Source organism: Dermatophagoides pteronyssinus, unplaced genomic scaffold (assembly GCF_027571235.1).
Source record: "Dermatophagoides pteronyssinus isolate colony J.1.1.1.1 unplaced genomic scaffold, Derpt_VIB-CSIC_2022.12 sq0001, whole genome shotgun sequence".
Classification (NCBI taxonomy): domain Eukaryota; kingdom Metazoa; phylum Arthropoda; class Arachnida; order Sarcoptiformes; family Pyroglyphidae; genus Dermatophagoides; species Dermatophagoides pteronyssinus.
This window is the reverse complement of record NW_027461525.1, coordinates 410,806-430,595: the sequence shown is the minus strand read 5'-3', so window position 1 is coordinate 430,595 and position 19,790 is coordinate 410,806. Positions and strand designations below refer to the sequence as shown.

The following is a 19,790-nucleotide window of genomic DNA, read 5'->3' as shown; positions in this document are numbered from 1 at the left end:
CTTCACTTGTTGCTGCTGTTGTCCTCAATGTTTTAATGATTTTTGATTTTGGAAAAACGATTGAACTTGATCAATATTGATTTGGGAAGGGGGAAAGATCAATTTTTTGGAACCAAATTTTGGTTTGATTTGGTTTTCTGGGAAATTTATTTTTCCATGAAAAAAATTAACGAAAAATTTTTCAGAATGGAAAAATCTTTGCCAAAGCGAAATAGAATGAGGATCAATAAGTCACGATTCGACATTCACCTATGATGATGACTATGATATACTAATCATATGTGTATGATGGTAAGATATGTTTTATTTTCAAAGCAAAAAACAAAAAAACAAATTTCGTTTAAATCTAGATAATGATGATAACATCAATGTTGTTGATGATAATGATGGTTTGATTTGATTTGATTTTGGTGAAATGATTCGATGATGATTACAGATTCATAATCGTTTGAATATTATCCTTTGTTAATTACCTATTGGAAAACAGAAAACTTTTGTTTTTTTCATTTCATTTAATGTTTAATTTTATCTATGATTAATAATTTTTGATCAGATTAAAATCAGTAATCAAATAGGAAATGAAATGAAAAACATGTGATAAATATAATGAACATATGCAGTATTGGATTTTTAACACTTCGTTACCTGTTCCTTTGTTTTTGTTATGTGTTTTTTCATCAAAATTTTGAATTTGAATTGTTTGGTTTTGTTTTTTGTTTCAAAATGGAATAATTTTCTCATTTTTCATTTTTTTTTCTTTACAAACAAATAACCATTTGTAGCGGTTTTCCGTTTTGTTGTTCTATGAAACATCCATACATCCAATACATTATATAATCATCATATATGGGGCTTTAATGGGATATTTTTGTTATTGTTGTTGTTACGTTGTAATTACAAATTCTAATTGTTATCATTAGTTATTTCTTTATCCCTTTTTTACCAATAATGCATTGTTGTTAAACCCCGATGAATCTTTAATCTTTCGATACAATATATAATTACAATGGAAGGAAAAAAACAAGAAAAAAATCAAACAAACAAAAAAGAAGGTGGAGAATGGATTAATATAGTCAGTGTGGTTGTGGAAATTGCCGCATCATTTTTGAATCAAAAAACAAAAACAAACGGCCAACCACTTCTTTATATTTTGATCGATCCATTTTTTTTCGCTGATTTGGTGATGAGATTTTTTATGTGATTTTTTTTATTACTAACACTGTGTGAGCACCATGCAAAAACATTTATTTTAATCCTGGATCAAAATGGATATATAGGTTTTTGTTGTTGTTGTTGTTGTTTGAAGAAACAAAAACAACAACAGCAACAACAACAAAAATCTTGTTGTTATCTTTAAATCAACAACAAGTTGAATAATAACAATAAGTTATTAAAAACGAAAATGTAACTTTTTTTATTTTCTTTTGCGGTTTTTCGTTTTCGATCGTCATTATTATTATTATGATTGTAATCTTTTGTTTCTATCAAGTTATGATACAAACACACACACATAACACATCCATCGTAAATCCTTAATGAATGTGTGGTGATGTTTGCCAGAAATTTTTTTCCAAACTTGTAATCAAGAAAAAATGAATGATAAATGGGGATCACATCCTTGTATGAACGTTATTTATGAATGGAATGAAATGAATATATAGAAATGGGCAATGCCCAAAATGGGCCAATTATATTTCAAACGAAACAAAAAAACAAAAGAAAGAAAAAGACAATAGACAATTTTTTTTTCTTGACCATATCTCGGATAATAATGGGGAAAAAAACTGAACTTTTTATAATTGATCTTCAATTGATTAATAATAATAATGATCAAGAATGGAAACACTTGTTGTTGTTGTTGTTATTGCAACATCAATAACTATTGAATAATTCTTTCATTTGGATGGATGGATGTATGATTATCCTTTTGTTTGTTACACTAATCTGAATGAAATTTTTGTTTTTCTGATGATAATTATTGTTGATCAGAAGATAAAAAAAAACAAGAAATATTCTGAATTTCTGAATTGCCATTCCTTTTAGTTTGTATTTGACAAGGGGATTAAATATCTGCTCAAAGTGCAAATCAGAAAATCTTTCATTAAAATTTCACATTTTTCAGAAATAAAACTAAGGCAAAAAAGGATGATGTTTATTATAACTGACCTATAATATTTTTTTTCATATTTTTTTCATCATCATCATAATCATCATTAATAATAATGACCAAAAAAACTAAAAAACAAAAAAAAAAAAAAAAAATCATTATGATTATGATCAACTTTACTGCCCAAAAAAAAGATGATGATGGTGGCCATCATATTTTGTCGAATTAAGTCCATTGATAATTTAGGTCCATATAATTTATGCATATGTAACATCCATCGTGTGTGTCATTAAAATAATAATAATAATAATTTTCATTCATTTCATCCATTCATCATCATCATCATCATTGGCTGTGTGAATAATTAAAAATGAAATGATGAAATGAAAGAAGAAAATCTGATATAAGCAGCCTATATATCTCCTTTGAACATAAGATGTTTTTTTATTTTTTCGATAAAACATATCGAAAATATCTTTAATAATCTTCTCTCTGCATCGATTTTTCGATTGCTTAGCTTTGCTTATCAAGTGGATTTTATCTGAATTTTTTCTTTTTTGGAATGGTTTTTCATCATCATCATCCTATGATGTTTCTTTCTCCCTATATATGATATTCTAAAATACTAATTATTTTCATCATCATAATCATAATGATAATCAAGAAAATAACCAAACCTACGTTTAATCATCATCCTATATATGTCTGTTGTTTGCTTGTTCGGAAAATACATGGCTTTTTTTCAACTGAAATTTCCCCACCATTATAATGTAATGGTGGGTGGATAAATGTGCAAAAGGATGGATGGAAGGAAAAAAAGTGGTAGCGTCAAACCGTAGATAATGTTAATCTGATATCACATAAATAGGATGATGATGATAATGATGACCTGAATGAAAATCTATATAATAACCGAACTTGTTTTTTGCTCCATACAAATAAATAAATATCCGGTATTATCATCGATGGATCGGGCCAAAAAGAAAACATTAAATTAATTTTCATCCATTTTTCTTAAATACTGAATGAATGAAGGATAATGAAGGATTAATTGAAATCTAAGATCAATAATTAATCAAAAAAGCTTGTTTGATACGATAATAATTTTGAAAAAAAAACAATTTTAATCACATCAATCTGATCTGATATCGATATCGTATTTTATATGAAAAAAAAACTATTGAAAGATTTATAGTTGAATTTTTACGTTTTCTTTTGAATTAAGCTGCTCATCACACACACACAGACTAACTAACTACAACAACTACTATATTACAAACAACAAACAATCATTAATCGTTTTTGATTAGTGTTCAATTAATAATAATTTTTTTTTTGGCCAAATAAAAAAATCAGAATGAAAATGTAATGCATTTTTCTTTACTTACTTATGCATCATTGTACTTCGTTTTAATATGAAGAACGTGCGCCCGATCGAACATCGATCGAATCCTAATTGATCAAAAAAAAAAAAATCTTTCCCGGATCTATTGATTAGTGATTCTTTTCAAAGCAAATGGAAGAAAATCCATATAATGATCATCATCATATTACTTGACTACATTCAAACTTTTTTTTTTGTAAATGTTGTTGCTGTTCATTATAAACATATTTTGATAATAGCAATAATAAGTAGCCAAAATTGAAAGAGTGAAAATTGTTTAATAATTATATCCATATAATTATTGATTTGTGATTTGTAATAATCAATAAAAAAAATCCTCCATTGAGATCATCAAAAAAAAGGTCACCATTATCATCATTATAATTTGGGGGATTTCAAAATTTAATTTTTTGAATTTTATTAACTTTTTTAAATTAATAAAGACGGATGCTGATGATGCTAATGCGATTTTTTTGTATGAAAGAATATGATAGTCCTATGATCCGCCAGGATCATATTTACCTGGATCCATTTCTTGTGAAAAAATATCCTTAATCCCTTCCAGTCTATTGAACTCTTTGTTTTGTTTTGTTGTTTCTTTAGGCTAGAAAAGAAACAGATAAAGAAACTTAATTGAAAAAAAACATATTGAATATTTTTCAAAATTATACTTTGAAATTCACTTTAGTCGAAATAGCTGAAAAAAAACAAAAACAGGCATTTAAAACATTTTTGATGATCATTCTGAAATGCGAATTTAATTACTTTATTTATTTATTTTTATATGTTTTTTTTTCTTGCTTTTGTTTTCATCAATTTGATTATTCGATGAAATTTAACTACAGCCCTTACAACTTTGATGATGATCAACAACATCATTGGTGATCAATCACCATTTAGCAATTGATTTTTTCAACTGAAAATCGTTTAACCAATTTGAATTTTTCCAAAGAATTTTTCAAACTAATTTCCTAATCAAAAAATTCAAAAGTAATGTTTGGTTATGTAGAAAAAAAATGTTGAAAATAAACTTGGAAGCAGATGAATCAAGTTGATTTTGTTCACAGATCATCATCATCATCATTCCCAATTGGCTAAACAACAAAAAACAAATTAGGAATGCGAAAAAAACATCCAATATGGGAAATGATAATGCAAAGAAATTGATCACACACACATCCATCTTTCACATATCTCATCATCATCATCGTATTCGATGGATTTAAAAAAACAAACAACAAAATCTTTGATGATGATGATTTTGATTCGTTTCGATGGCTATTATTTATTTTTTGTTTTTGCTTCTTTTTCGGCTAATAATATTTAATTAAATTACGTTGTCACGAATGGACTTTTTTTCAAGTGAAATGAGAGCCACGATGAACCGATCAACAACAACAAAACAGTTTTTTGAATCGCAAAAATAAAGTGATGATTTTTTTTTTGTTTTTCGACCAAAAAAGAAAATCTTTTCATCTTTTCTTCGAATTCAATAAGGAAGAATAAACTTATGGCAATTAAAAATGAAAAATACCGTTTTGGCTTGGTGCAATATGGTGCTATGGTTCCCCTGGATGGCCAAAAAAGAAAAATATTAACAAAAATCAAAATAGCCTAAGCCTATTGATGATCAGGATTTTTGGCTAAACAACCAAGGTGGATTAACGATTGAAAAACCAAAAATGATGAAATGAAATGAAAAAAATGTAAATCGAGAATCGGGATTCGGGTATTTATCCTCTAATAACCGAAAAACCGAAAAAAAAAATCCATAAAGCAAACAAACTTTTTGGCGATACAATATTCGGTTACCAATATTTCATCTAAAAATATTTTTTTTTAAATAGCCATTTTTTTAGACCGAAAGATTTTTTGTTTGTTTTTGTTTTGGATTTCACACTTGAAAATCTTTTTTTTTCTAATTTAAAAAAATTGATTTATGATTCACGAGAATGATTTCTGCTAAAGAAAATGTGATAAATCTCTACACCAAATGACACAGGAGAAAAAACATCATCATGATTTGAAGCGGAAAACCTGATTGCAGAAAAAATTTTAATTAATTTAATTTAATTAAAAATTTAATCGAAAAAAAATCTGATGAGGATGATGATAGTGATGATTAAGATGTGAAACAAATGACAAGACAGGAAAAAAAACTATTTTGACAAAATAGACCTGATTTCTTTTCTTTTTTTTTTTGCTGAATCCTGATCATTAACATTCTTAATCTATATTCAAAGAGATATTGTAATTCTTAGATTGTAAAATCTTATCAATTAACCTGGATGTTTGAATTAATGAATGAACAGAAACAACATCAACAACAAAAAATTGATTGAATGGAAATGAAATTAGAGAACTTGAACCTTGTTTTTTTGTTTGTTTGTTTGTTTGGCATAATTAATGGCAGCAAATTGGAAATTGAAAACATCATCAACAAGCAGACAGGTAAAAATTTATCCAAGGATTCAATCAATACTGAAAAACATTCGACATGATACAATTGTTTTGTTGTTTTTGTTTTTTTGTCCTTTTTCGTTTGAAAAACAATTTTGAATTCAATTAGCCTGATTGATTTTCGATTGAAAATTCAGATTTGACAACGTCTATTCGATGATTGCTGCAGTTTTTCTTCATTCATTCATTATTCTGAAGCATCCTCATTTCATTTTGTTGTTGTTTTTTAAAAAAAACATCATTATTGTTGTTGTTGATATCATTTTGGTCTAGTGGAAATGGAGAAAAAAAATCGATACAATAAAAAACAGGTGCTGTTTGTTTGATGATTTTGCTATATTCAAACAATCAACCAATATACAGAAGCCTTTTTTGTTGGATTGTTTCTACGAAATTAAGAATATGAATATGAATAAGGCGTGTGTACAGGTAAATTTAATTGCATTTGAACAAAAAAAAAAAAAAAAAAAAAAAAAAACAATGATACTAATGATGATTTTTGGTCGAGTTCCGGATATTTTTGTTTCTTCAAAAAAGAGAGAAATTTTATTTTATTTCATTTCATTTTTGTCAAGGTTTTTTTTTGATTTTTTTAACAATAATGAAATAAAATTTACATTTCAAAAAATTGGCCAGATGTTTTTTTTTTCATTAGTTTTTCATTGAAATTTATCCAAAGAAAAACAAAATCAAATGTCAATGAAAATCTCGAGAATATTCTTCCATTCAATTTAATTGAAACAATTTTTTCAGAAAAAAAAAAAAAAAAAAAAAAAAAAAAAAAAAAAAAAAAAAAATATAATATTCCACCTATTGATCTGAAGATTCTTTATTTTACTAAAATTTTTGCTATCAAACATGGTCTTTCTTCAGAACATATTTATCAGTTGCCGGTTGATTATTCTGTTACTGTTCATCCTGCTAAATTTAATATCTTATTTGATTTTTGTGGATCCGACGTCTTTGATAATGATCGTAATAGTTCTGGTTATACCATATATACAGATGGATCGAAAATTAATGATGAAGTTGGTTCCGCGGTCGTTATTTTTGCTAATGATGAAAAACGTTCTCCTCTTTTGGTATTGACCTATCGTTTAAATAGTAATTGTTCAGTGTATCAAGCTGAACTTTTCGGAATTTGCAATGCTATATCCTGGGTCATCGAGAATGGCGTCTCGGATGCAGTTATTCTTTCCGATTCCAAGTCTGCTATCCAATCTATCTGTAACTTTCATTCTACTAATTTTTTGGTACAACTTATTTTTAAGATGGTTGCTGATTATACCGGTCGCATTTGCATAAAGTGGATAAAGGCTCATAATGGTTGCTTCGGTAATGATTTAGCTGATTTTTACGCCAAGCAAGCTACTCTTTTGATGGATGTTTCTTTCGATCTTCTTCCTCTGTCTTTCGCGCATCGTAATTTAAAATCCTTAATGATTAACAATTGGCAACAGAATTGGACTACAACAACTAATGGCTCGTGTACTAAGAAATTTTTTCCTACTATTCAACATCGATTGGATTCTTGTTTGATACCAGGTTTTATCATTACTCAATTTTTAACGAATCATGGAAAATTTAATCAATATCTTTCGCGTTTCCGTATTTCAAATTCTTCCGTTTGCAATTTTTGTTCTTGTCAAGTTCAATCATCACTGCACCTAATTAACAATTGTAATCGTTTTGCATATGAGAGATTTAATTTTTATAATTTGATAAATTCCGATGATTGTACATATTTTTGTAACTCTAATAATTTTGATCATTTTTTGAAATTTGTTTTTTTCATTTATAATAATCTTTGAATTTTGTTATTTTTATTTTTATTTATTTTTTCCCCCCTATAATTTTATGGAATAGGGGTTTTTGTTTATTAAATTCAAATTCAATTGAAACAATTAAAAACAAACGCCATCTATGTGACAAAAAAAAATTCCAAAAACAACATTTTTCAATTTTTATCTTTTTAATCGAAAGATGGCGTTCAATTCAATTTTCATTTTCTTTTCTTTTTTTTGAAATAAAATTTTTTTCTTTTATTTTGATTTAATTTAGTCAACAAAATTATACAATGTTGTTTTCAAAGAAGAAGAAGAAGAAGAACAGGAAGAAAAAAAACGATAAGTAAGTTAAAATTCAGTGTGTTACATCGACAACAACAACAATATCAATCAATCAATCAATCAAATAATAAAAATTGTGTAAACAGTGATTAAAATTTTTTTAAAAACTAAATTTTCTTTTTTTCACAGTGAAAAAAAAACAACAACGACGACGATAAAAATATTCTTATTATAATAGCGATGTGTGTGTGTTTGTGTGTAAGATTCTTGACGAATGGATTATTTTTGTTAAAAAGATGATTCGGGAAAATGGAAAAATTGTTGTTGATGATGATTACTAACAACAACAACATCATCATTATTATCATGTAAATTATATTCATGTTTTTTTGTAATTCTCTTTACGTTTTCTCCTCTCTCTCACTCCCTATGGTAATCATAATTTTATTTTTTCATTATTCTTATAATCAATCCATCCATCTTTTGTTGTTGTTTGTGTGCTGTGCTGAAAGACATTACATTACATTACATAATAACGACAAACAAATAAACCTAATCTTCTTCTATTTCTCATTCGGTGTGTGTGTATGAGGGTTATTTTTCTTTCTTTCCTTCCTCTCACTCTCCTTTGAATCTCATTAATTTTGATTTTGAGCTCTTTTTGCTCTCTCCGATGAATGAATAACTGAATTCCGGAATAAAATTGATGGAAAATTTCTCCTGACTTTAATTAGTTTTTCGAAAAATATTTTTTTCTGTGTTGTCGTATATAATATGTCAATCTTATTATGCGATGTTTTTTTTCGGGAAAGAAAACCAATATTATTCATCACACACACACACACACATATAACATTGTTTATCAGTGATTACCATTTTGGGTAACGAAACACCCACGCGATATTTTTTCTCATCAAAAACGAAAAGAAGAATTGAATATTTTGAGCGGGAGAGAGAGAGAGAAGAGAATTGGAAGCAAGTAAGCAAAATAATAGGAAGAATAATGTGATATTCTTGAAAAATTAATGTGTTTGTTTTTCCTTCATTCAGCATACGCATTGTTGTTGTTGTTGTTGTTGTTGTTGTTTTGTATGTTTGGACGGTTTTTCATAATAAAATTTTTCAAATTGTTCAATAATATCATCGGTTATTGAATAATCAATATTTGAAACAATTTCTTCAACATCAGCCGGCAAACGTAATAATGATATATCGGAAAAATCTAATAAACAAAAGAAAATTGATAATTTCTTGGTTAACCAATTTATTAGCTTTTGTTTTTGTGACACTTACCAAATTTGGCAAAAAATGTTGGTGATAAAGGCAATGAACTTTTGAGATCAAGACTTTCTAAATTACCGGATAATTTTAATGTAAGATTATGTTTAGGTTTTGGAGGTTTAACTAGGCCGGCAACCGATATTGCAGGTGAACTCATTCGTCGAAATGATCTTGATTTTGTTGATGGTGGTTGCAATAGACGATTTTTATTTTTCATAAAACATGTTGGTAATTCTGGTAACATATCGGTTTCTTGTTCAGATAAATCTGAACCATCTTCATTATCATCTGAACTATTTTCCAATATTGTCGGCTGTTGTTGTTGTTGTCGATTGTTTAACATTGAATTTTCATTTTGATCTTGTTCAATTTTTATTTGTATGGAAGTTGTATTCGATGTGGAAGAATTTGTTTGATCATTTTCCTTATCAACTGGTGAAACACTAAAACGACCAGATTTTACTGGTCGTTCCCATGAACCAAGACTTGATGTTCGTGATAAAAATGCTTTTTTACTACCAGAATCATTATCATTATCATCATCATCAACATTAGTTGCTGTTGTTGTTGTTGTATCACAGGTATAGAAATTATCATTATTATTATTTTCATTTTCTTTATTTTCATCAAGATCAATTTCAATTTCTTGATAAACAGAAATATCACTACGTAAAAAACCATTTAAAATTGAATCAAATTCATCGATTGGTTCATTATGGCGACAATGATGATGTTCATTTAAATAGCTATCAATTTCATCAAATAATTGTTTAATATTATTTTGTAAATGTTGATTATTATTTTGTGGTTGATAAATTAATCTAGTTAAATGATGTTGTTTATTATTCAATCTAAGTGAATCACGTATGGCAATAACACCATCCAAATCAATATCATTCAAACTTAGATCGATTATTGTTAGGTTTTTACTATTTCGTAAAATATCAGCAATAATTATGGCACCTGAATAAAAAAAAATTTGAATTACTTAAGTAAGTAATTTATAAAAGTAAATTGATAATGTAAATAATACCTTCATTACTGATAAATGTTGATGATAAATTTAAATATTTTAATGTTTTTGATTGTAATAGACCTTCTTTTAGGATTAAAATACCTTCATCACCTAATGAATTATATGATAAATCCAGGCCAATTAATGATCGACATTGTGACTTTATTGGTTTTTTTTTGAAAATAAAATTAAACATTTATTTAAGAAAAAAAAGGGTTAAATTAAATTATATTCTTACCAATGTTTGTGATAATCGATTCATAGCACGATTTGTTAATTGATTATTACTTAAATTTAATATTAAAATACCAGCATTTTGTGACATTAAATTAGGTGATAATGATTTGGATGGATCAAATAGGCTAAACATTGATGTTGATGGTGCTGATAATGGTTGATGTTGTAAACCTTCACAAATATGATCCAGACCAGTATCTTGTATGAAATTATTTCTTAAATCTAATACATTTAAGATACTATTTCCACGTAATAGATTACCAATTTGTACACAATCAGCTGAACTGATTTTATTTTCACCCAAATATAATTCACGTAAACTTGTATTGAATTTTATTGATGATACTTTTTTTTGTTGTGGTGGTGGGAGAAAAACATCATTAACATCATCATTACTAATGCTATTTGTAACTTAAATTATTATAAAAAAATTTACCCAATATTGCCAAACGTCTACCAGAAAGATTGGCATTCTCCAAATGTAATGTTACTAAATGTGAACCAACACGTATAGTACGACCCATAAATAATAATATTTGTTCATTTAAACCAGTATTGCTTAAATCTAAATATTGTAAACATGATGTCTGTTTTTTTGTAGATATTATATTTTCGTTTGTTTTCGTTTGGGAAAAAAAGGAAATGAAACGGAATTTCGGATGATAATGACTTTAGTAAACGAACGACCAAATGAATGAATGAATGAATGAACGAAAACAAACCTTTTTCAATGTACGACATAATGCTTGCCAACCAATAATACCAATAGATTTATTATTTGCAATTGATAAATGTGATGCTGATTCATAAAATTCAATCATATCGAATAAAGCCGAAGCACCCTGTTTTTTTGGAGAATCAGTGAAAAAAAGATTAGTTTTTCCACCATAATAGCGAATATATGAATAGCGAAAAACGAAGGAAAAATATAAATGTCAAATTTCATCATTGAAATCAAAATGATGATGATGATGATGGAAAAAAAGTAAATAGAAAATTCTTATCAGTAATCAACTGTCGCTACTACATTACTACTGGTATAGTATAGTATGGGATTAAATCTTTAGTGAATATGAAGGAAGTAGAAAAATATAAAAAACGAAAGTAGAAAAAAATGAACTTACGTCACAATCAAGATCACATGAATCAAGATCAATCAAACGGAAAAGAACACGTTTAAATATTTCTTCCAATACTTCACATTGATGTGGATCCAATTTTTGTCCTGATAGAAGAAATACGAAATGTTTTTTGCAAACATGGGAAAAATGGAAAAAAGCAGAAAAATGAATGAATGAATGATATAAATTTTCATCAAAAAAAATGTTGGAAACAAAGTATCAAGCAAGCAAAAAAAGATATCAAAAATAACAAAATCCGATCAATAATAAGCTATTATCGACACTGTTGTGTGTAATAATAATAGTAATAAGCTACTTGCTTGCTGAAAACAAGAATCAAGAATCATAAATCATCATCATCAAAATGAAAATTTTTTTTTAATGTTGAAATAGAAACAAGAGAAAAAAAAGTTATTCTCTTGCTCGTTCACACTCAATGTAATTCAAGTTCTGGTCCCGAAATATGTGTCAAGAATACACAAAGAGAGAGAGAGAGAGAGAAAGAATAGGTGAAAAAACTTTTTCCTCCTTTTCGCCAATATACGATCGAAAATTCAACTGGGAAATGTTTTTTTTTTGTTTGGTATAACAAGCACTTTAATAATAATATTCAAACTTAACAACAGCGACTGAATAAAAAACAAGACAAAATAGGCATACAAAGTCATATGTCAGTCAGTCAGTCAGTCAGTTAGTCGATTGGTTTGATGTAATAATTTTGTTGTTGTTGTTGTTGTCTGATGTTAATATATTTAAATTTCAGCAACAACAACAACAACAACAACAACAACTAGATCGACTGTAACAACAACAAAAAAAACATCAAGCTGTCAATTTATTAAGCACAAGTGCTTCAAGAGATTCCTTCTGATTATTGTGTCTTGGAAACATTTTTTTATTAAATAAGAAAAGAAAAGAAAAAAAAGTTAAATAAAGTTTTATCAATGATCATTATCATTATCAAAGTATCAGAAAGAGTAAACCAATTCAATGTCTTTAACATCTCTTTTTTTCCATTTAACATTCCAAGTTTCTTTTTGGCCTAATAACTAATCAGGCACAGAAAAACTATTATTCTATTAGATAAGGTTACGCAAACAAAAATGTATGCAAATATCATACGAGAAGGCAAATATAAAACTAGGTTAGATCTTATCAAATATTAAAATTCTTGACACACAGTTTCTTTTGCTTCAAAGCCATCATATGATGATGTTATTGTCACAATTGTGTGTGTGTGATATCTTTGGACTTTTTTTTTGCACATTTCTTTCATTTCATTTCTGTGCTTCATTCACCCCAAAAAAAAGTTTATTCAAAAGTCGATTCAATTCGATAAATTTGACTGAATTGAAGGAAAAATATGCAAATATCCGAAAATAATATTCAAGTTTTTTGAAAAAGGTATATATAAGAATAGTGAGTAGCGGTGGTTTCTTTTTCTTTTCAATGGTTTGGTTATTTAGTGAATCAATAAAAGAAATGGATCTTTATTGATTTTTTTCATTCATTTATTTATTATTCTGGTGAAAAATAGGAAAATTGGCTGTAAGAAAAAATAATATTTTGGTAATATATTTTTCCCGAGAATAACAATAACAACAACAATTGAGAATTGAGAGAGAATCATCATTAACCAAACCAAATCGATCGATTTCGGTTGCTGTTGTTATACCATTATGATCAAGGAAAAAAACATAATATTTGGATCTGAAATTCTGAATTCTGAAATTCTGTAAACAGAAAAAGTTTCATATTAATTGATGATAATGATGATGATGATTTTTCTTATGGTTATTATCATTTATCTTCATTTGCAACTACATTGTTCAAAACTAATGTTTTGTTTTGTTTGTTTTTCTTCAATTTTCATTCCTTATGTTTACATACATACATTGTAAATGTAAAAGTTATGCATCTTCTCTTGTGTAAAATATATTTGATGATATTCATTTGTGATAGCAAAGTTCAATTTTTTTGATTCAATGTTAAAATCATTGTCGTTTTGTTTTTGCCTGTGAAGGTAAAATTTCTTCTAAATAAAAACCTCAAAACAAACAAACAAAAAAAGTTTATCATCATCCCATAATGAAAATCAAATTAGATAACGGAAACTAATTACCGTAAAGCATACGTTGACACACACACACACCGACGCACACCCAGACAGACTCTAAAACAAAGAGCCTAAAACAAGGCGCGAACCAAAATTCTCCATAAATTCATTAATTAAAAAAAGCAAACAAAAAACTTTTCACAAAAAAAAGTAATCATCATCTTTCTCTCGCTAATCATATTATATGTGGTCACAAATTATCTCTATAGCATAGCAAAGGAAAGATATTAAAAAAAAAGTTTTAAAAAAAACTAAAAATATGTTTGCTTTATCGGCGGTGGTGGTGGTGGTGGTTTTATTATCGATATTCACAATATTACAAAAAAAAAAAAAAAAATTGAATAAAAACTTTTAACTTTTTTTTTGAATAACAAACTTTCAATATTCACTACCTCTATATATTATTTGAGTGTGTATATTTTTTTCTCTTGTTATTCAACTTGTTTATTGCCGGATTTTGTTGGAATTGAATTTCTGTTCTTCTTATGGATGAAAAACAAATTTTTTTTTGTGTGTGTGTTTACTGACTTACCACGAAGAATTAGATCCTGTGCCCGTACACGAATCGATTTGAAATTCTATTGAAATGAAATGAAAAAAGAGAAAATGAAAAATTATTATTTCAAATTTTTTTCGCATGAAAGAAAATGAAAATTTTTCTCAGTTTAATGATATTTTCCAACAACAACAAAAAACAAAAAACAAAAATTACATGGATGAAAAATGTCTTTTTCAATGTCAAAACAGAAAAAAAAATTTGCAAGGATTTTTTACAAAGAATTTTACAATCCTTTTTTTGCATTTATAAAATCATTTAGATAAAATTGATTTTTATGAATATTATCCTGACAGAAAACTGGAATTTTTCTCTCATCACTTTTTGACATGAAACTATAGCATTTTTCTGTCTCTTTTTTCATAAATTCATTACATTTTTGTTTTTCATTGGTTAATTCAACCATATCTATACAAAAAAAAATTCAATTTACATCATCATCATTTATCGAGAAATTTTGCATCATTAACTTGAATTGATAGCCAAAAGGCATTATAAATTAATGGGAAATTTTTTTTTCGCTTCCTTTCCGGCAAATTTCTTTCATTTACAAAAAAAAAAAAAAAAAAAATATTTACCTTGATTTGTTCCAAAACACTTGGTATTGGTTCGATATTTTGTTTGGCACATGCATCTTTAAATGCATCAATAATTGAATCCAAATCTTGATCATCTTCTTCTTGATCGGCCGTTGCTATTTCGAGAAAACGAAAAAAATGAAAAATCATTATTAAGAGAAAATATTTTGGCAATTACAGAAAACATAATTTAATGGTTGTCTCATTCGGTTCTTTTTGGCAATAAAATGTTTCAAGTTTAAAAAAAGTATCATAATAATAATGATTTCCTTCCGACTTATCATCATCATTATTATTATAGCACATTGAAGGAATTTGAAAATGGAATAAATTTGAATAAATTTTTCATCATTGAAATCTGGAAAAACCACTATGGTATGATACACAAAAGAAATGGACATTTGTTTCCAATGTAAAAACATGACAATAACAAATGATGCTTGTCTGAATTTCTCTTCCACTTCTATCAACAATCTATTGATCGAATAACGGTGAATGGGAAACAAAATCGATTCACTTTACACACTGTACATGACAAGTGTGTGATCAATAATGATGATGATGAAAATGAAAAAAAAATTCAATCAAACCCGAAAAATGAATGTTTTCGACACATGAAAATAGAAATAGCCTATTTGTTGTATGTGTGCATGTGTTTTGTAAATTAAATTTTAATTTAAATTTTTCTTTTCTTTTCTCGAAAAAGAATTTCAATTTTCGAAACGAATGATAATCTTATAATGATGTGTTAATGTTAGTTTTTTCTTCAAATCTCTCTTCTTTTTTTATCGTCTTTTTTGTAACACATTTTGTAATGTGATTAACATGAGTTTTTTCGCAGGAAAAACTAAAAGCTAATTCAGTAGAATCCTTATTTGAAGTCTATTTTCTATTTTTTTCGATTACAAATTCCCACATTGATATTATTATTCTGTTAAATTGTTAATTTGTTTTCCTCTTCAAAAAATTTGAAAAATCTATTCATTCAGCCGATGCTAAATCTCAATGAATTTTAAATGATGAAATTTAGCCAATTATAAAAAACAAAACCAACAAAAAATCTCATCAAATATCCATTGGAATTATTACTTTTGTATAACTATTTGTCCGAATGGAAGAAAAAATATATTTTTCATTCAATGAAAAATTCTGTCAAATTTTTCAAACAAAAAAAAACTCCAATTCATCCGATAATGACCAACAACAGCAAGCTTTGTAAAAATTTTGTATTATTAAGTTATTTTTACTTTTTTTTTGATTAATATTTATGTTCCAAAAAACGAAAAACGAAAGAACGATTTTCCATTCACGCCCGAACACACACACACTATCTTCATTCATTCATTCAAGCTGTTGAAATTTTTCATTATCATTTTTTTTTGTTTGGTTCGGGATAAATTTTCATTCTGTTGTTGTTGTTGTTGTTGTTGTGAAATTTTTCTTCCTTGCCATGACAAACGGAAAAATAAATGACGTAAATGAATTTTTTTAGTGAAGAAAGAGAAGAAGAAAAGGAGAAAATTTGCAAACAACGAAACAACACTATTTCGACTTGGTTTGGATTTTTTTTGTTTCGGGAACAACAACAGCAACCATGGCATACCAAAGATACTTGGTATCCAAAAAAAGAATTTTCTTCCCGAATATCTTCCTTAACTGTTTTTTTTTCTGTTTCTTTTTTTTTCTTTAAAATAAAGAAGATGATGATGTCTATGGTGTTTGTTTCTGAATTCTGCTTCTACTTCTAATGTTTGAAACAAAAAAGAAAATTCGGTCATAGAATATGATAATGTCTTTTTGTTATTCGGTTGGTTGTTGCTGTTGTTTTTTTCCCTAAAGTAATTTATATGCTTTGGGGTCTTTTTTTGTTTCATATTTTCTCTCAATTCGGTCATCATTATTATTATCAACATTGTTTGTTTGTCGAGAGTTTCCATTATAATGATGTTCCTTTTTTTCATATATAGAGAGGGAGACATTTTTTGTTTCGTTGTTTTCTTGATTGCTTGTTTCGTTTGTTAACAATTTGCAATTTAGAGATAAATTCTGTTACCGGAGTTAACAGAATTTTCTTTTCCGAATGTTAAAACAAACACAAAAGGCACATACTTATTATGTCTAAAGTGCATTATCAAAACATTATCCAATAAATGAATCTATTAATGAATAATCATCAAGGGATTAATAATAAGGATGGAAATATTTCCGGAAATTTTTTAAAAAATTGAAAATTTTCCGGGGAAATTAACGGGAAAAATTAAAAATATTCTTACCAAATGGATCTGGTGCTTCATGATAACCGGTAACAATAGAATGATCTTCAGGAAATTTTACCGTACGTTTTCCACCACCACCACTTGTACCACCATCTTTATTAATAAAATCTTGAAATCCAATTGGTGATTTTGTTGGTGATGATGGTGCCGATGATGATGATGTTGTTTGATTATTTTGTTGTTGATCATTTGAAGCCGGTATTGTTAATGTTGTTTGTGATGATGGTGTTTCACCAAAACGATTATGTGTTGAATAAATTTCCATTTTCAACAAATTTTTCTATCTTTCTCTATCTCTCTGTTGGTTGGTTGATTGAACAAACAAAAATATTATGTTACGTTTTTTTGGATTCAACGAGGGGAAAAAAGTGTCAAGTTTGAAAACCAAAAAAATTTATTTAAACACCATCAAAACACATAAGTTGTGCAAACATTTTTTCTTTTAATTTACCACTTAAAAGATTTGCTGTTTGTTTTTTTGAAAATAAACAGAACGAATTGAATCACAGAAATTCTATGAATTGAATCTATGTTTTCGGGCAAATAATCAAACACTTTCGGATTAGTAGATTTTTTCTGAACAAAAATAATAATTCTTTTCTTTGAAAAAAGAATTGAAACAATCAAAACACAGAAAAACCGTTTACGTGTGGCGAATACGGTGAAATGAAATGAAATGAAAACAAAAAACAAACAAAAACAGAATCAAATTCAATTCAATTCTTCAACATGATTAAAAAAATGGTAATGAATTTTGATGATGACTTTCAAATTAAAATGGTTGAATTGAATTGGTTGGTTGTTTTTTCCGTTTTATCCTTTTCACATTGTCATTGTTGTTGTTGTTTTTCATTCTTTTTTTTTTTTTTTTTTTTTTTGGTTGGTTGAATTATTTCATTTCATCGTTGCACCAATAACAAAAAAAACATTTTCAAAATGAATTCCGAGATGAAGGGTTTCTTTTTTATTAAACCAAACAAACAAACAAACAAAAACTTATGCTCACTCACATTCGTACAAAATGAATAAATTTCATATTTTTTCATAGTTCATCCTGAACTGAATGATAATGATGATTATCAGATTGTGAAAGGATTTTGTCATTTTTCTGATCACTTGATTTATTTCGATGCGTTTTTTACATTTTTCAGTTGACAAATTGCGTGAGAAGTTTGTATAAAGTTTTTTTCGTTGCTTTGTTTCGTTTTGTTTCCAGCATTGAACAATGAAAGAAAGCGAAGGATAATTAATTGATAATCATAATGAATCTCTATATTGAAATAATGAGAAAAAAAAGTAAAAGTAAATAAAAACATTGCAAACAATGAAAAATGAAAAGTATTAGCAATAACGATACTGATAATGATTATTGGATAGGTATTTTTTTTGTTTCGTTATTGAACTTGATAATAAAATGATTGATCGATTTTATTTGGTTGATTGATTAGTTTTTTTTTGTATAGAATTGAATAGATCAATGGGATCAATGGCTATCATCATGATACTTTGACATTTGTTTTGTCTTTGTTTTTTAATTTTTCAGGGTTCCATCTTTCTATTGTTGTTGATTATGGTTCAATTTTAAATAAATAAAAAAGGTTATCATTGCGAAATAAACATGCTAAATGTTTTACAGCAACAACTCTGATGATCATAATTTGATTACGTAAATGTTTTTTTTGTTTTTGGATATTTTTCAAGTTTTTCCCTTTGTTTATGATGATGGAAAATTTTTGGGAATTTTTTTTTTCATTAAAATTTCGACAACATCAGCAATTTTGATTAAACGCACACACACAAAGAGATTGGTTGTTCAAATCCATCATTAACAACAAACAAAAAAAAAGGGAAAATTTCAATTTGTAAATATAAATATTATGTATTTACACATGATGTTTTTTCCTTTCCTTCCCATTAGTTTTGATGTTAATGATGCTCAATTCTATCATCATTATCTTAATGATGATGAATTCAATTATAGAATTTTGTTATGAAAGAATTTAACTAAAATTTGGAAAATATAAAATCGTAATTTCATCAATCATTCAGTATGATTAGTTGATGGCCAATGTCATTGACGAATGACTTGACATTTTTTCTTATTTGTCGAAAATCAAGGTTCAATTTCGTTTTCATTCTCTCGGACTAGAGAGAGGAAAGGATTAATTAATTAATTAATTTCAAATCACGTTTTTTTCACTCTCGAATAACATCCGTCATCAGATGATTAGATTTTATAAGAGAAAAAATCCACAAAAAAAATTACAAATCTATTTTTATCAAATAACAAGGTAAAATTATTATTATTGTTGTTGTTGTTAAAAATAGCCTGGATAATCCATTTTGAAAAAAAATAAAAACTTATTTCAATTAACGGTTGATTGATTGATTGATTGATCGATTCTGTCTTAATGGATTGAATTGAATTGAATTGATTCTTTCAGAGAAAAAAAACTTTAAGCGAAAGTGAAATAGATTTTAGCATTTATAATCCATTTTTCGATTCACTATAGTTGTACGACGACGACGACGAACATTAACATTAATCAGATTTGATGATTGATTTTATTGTATAGCGAAAAAAAGGAAT

The 19,790-nt window shown here is 27.1% G+C and overlaps 1 protein-coding gene and 1 long non-coding RNA gene across 2 annotated transcripts; one reads left to right on the top strand and one right to left on the bottom strand.

Annotated features, from left to right (window-relative positions):
* Positions 1–6,756: 6,756 nt before the first annotated feature.
* On the top strand, positions 6,757–7,652 carry LOC142644881 (uncharacterized). The gene is made up of 2 exons (XR_012846062.1): positions 6,757–7,158; positions 7,223–7,652. It is a non-coding gene; the product is annotated as an uncharacterized LOC142644881 (long non-coding RNA).
* An 851-nt stretch (positions 7,653–8,503) lies between these two features.
* On the bottom strand, positions 8,504–18,080 carry LOC113796480 (uncharacterized). Its single transcript, XM_027346765.2, has 10 exons — positions 17,198–18,080; positions 14,925–15,040; positions 14,323–14,368; positions 11,678–11,778; positions 11,276–11,395; positions 10,990–11,140; positions 10,555–10,898; positions 10,335–10,476; positions 9,314–10,264; positions 8,504–9,242 (listed from the first exon to the last, which is right to left on the bottom strand). The coding sequence occupies exons 1-10, from the start codon at positions 17,463–17,465 to the stop codon at positions 9,067–9,069; spliced, it is 2,415 nt and encodes an 804-aa protein (XP_027202566.2). The 5' UTR covers positions 17,466–18,080; the 3' UTR covers positions 8,504–9,066.
* Between the last annotated feature and the right edge of the window lie 1,710 nt (positions 18,081–19,790).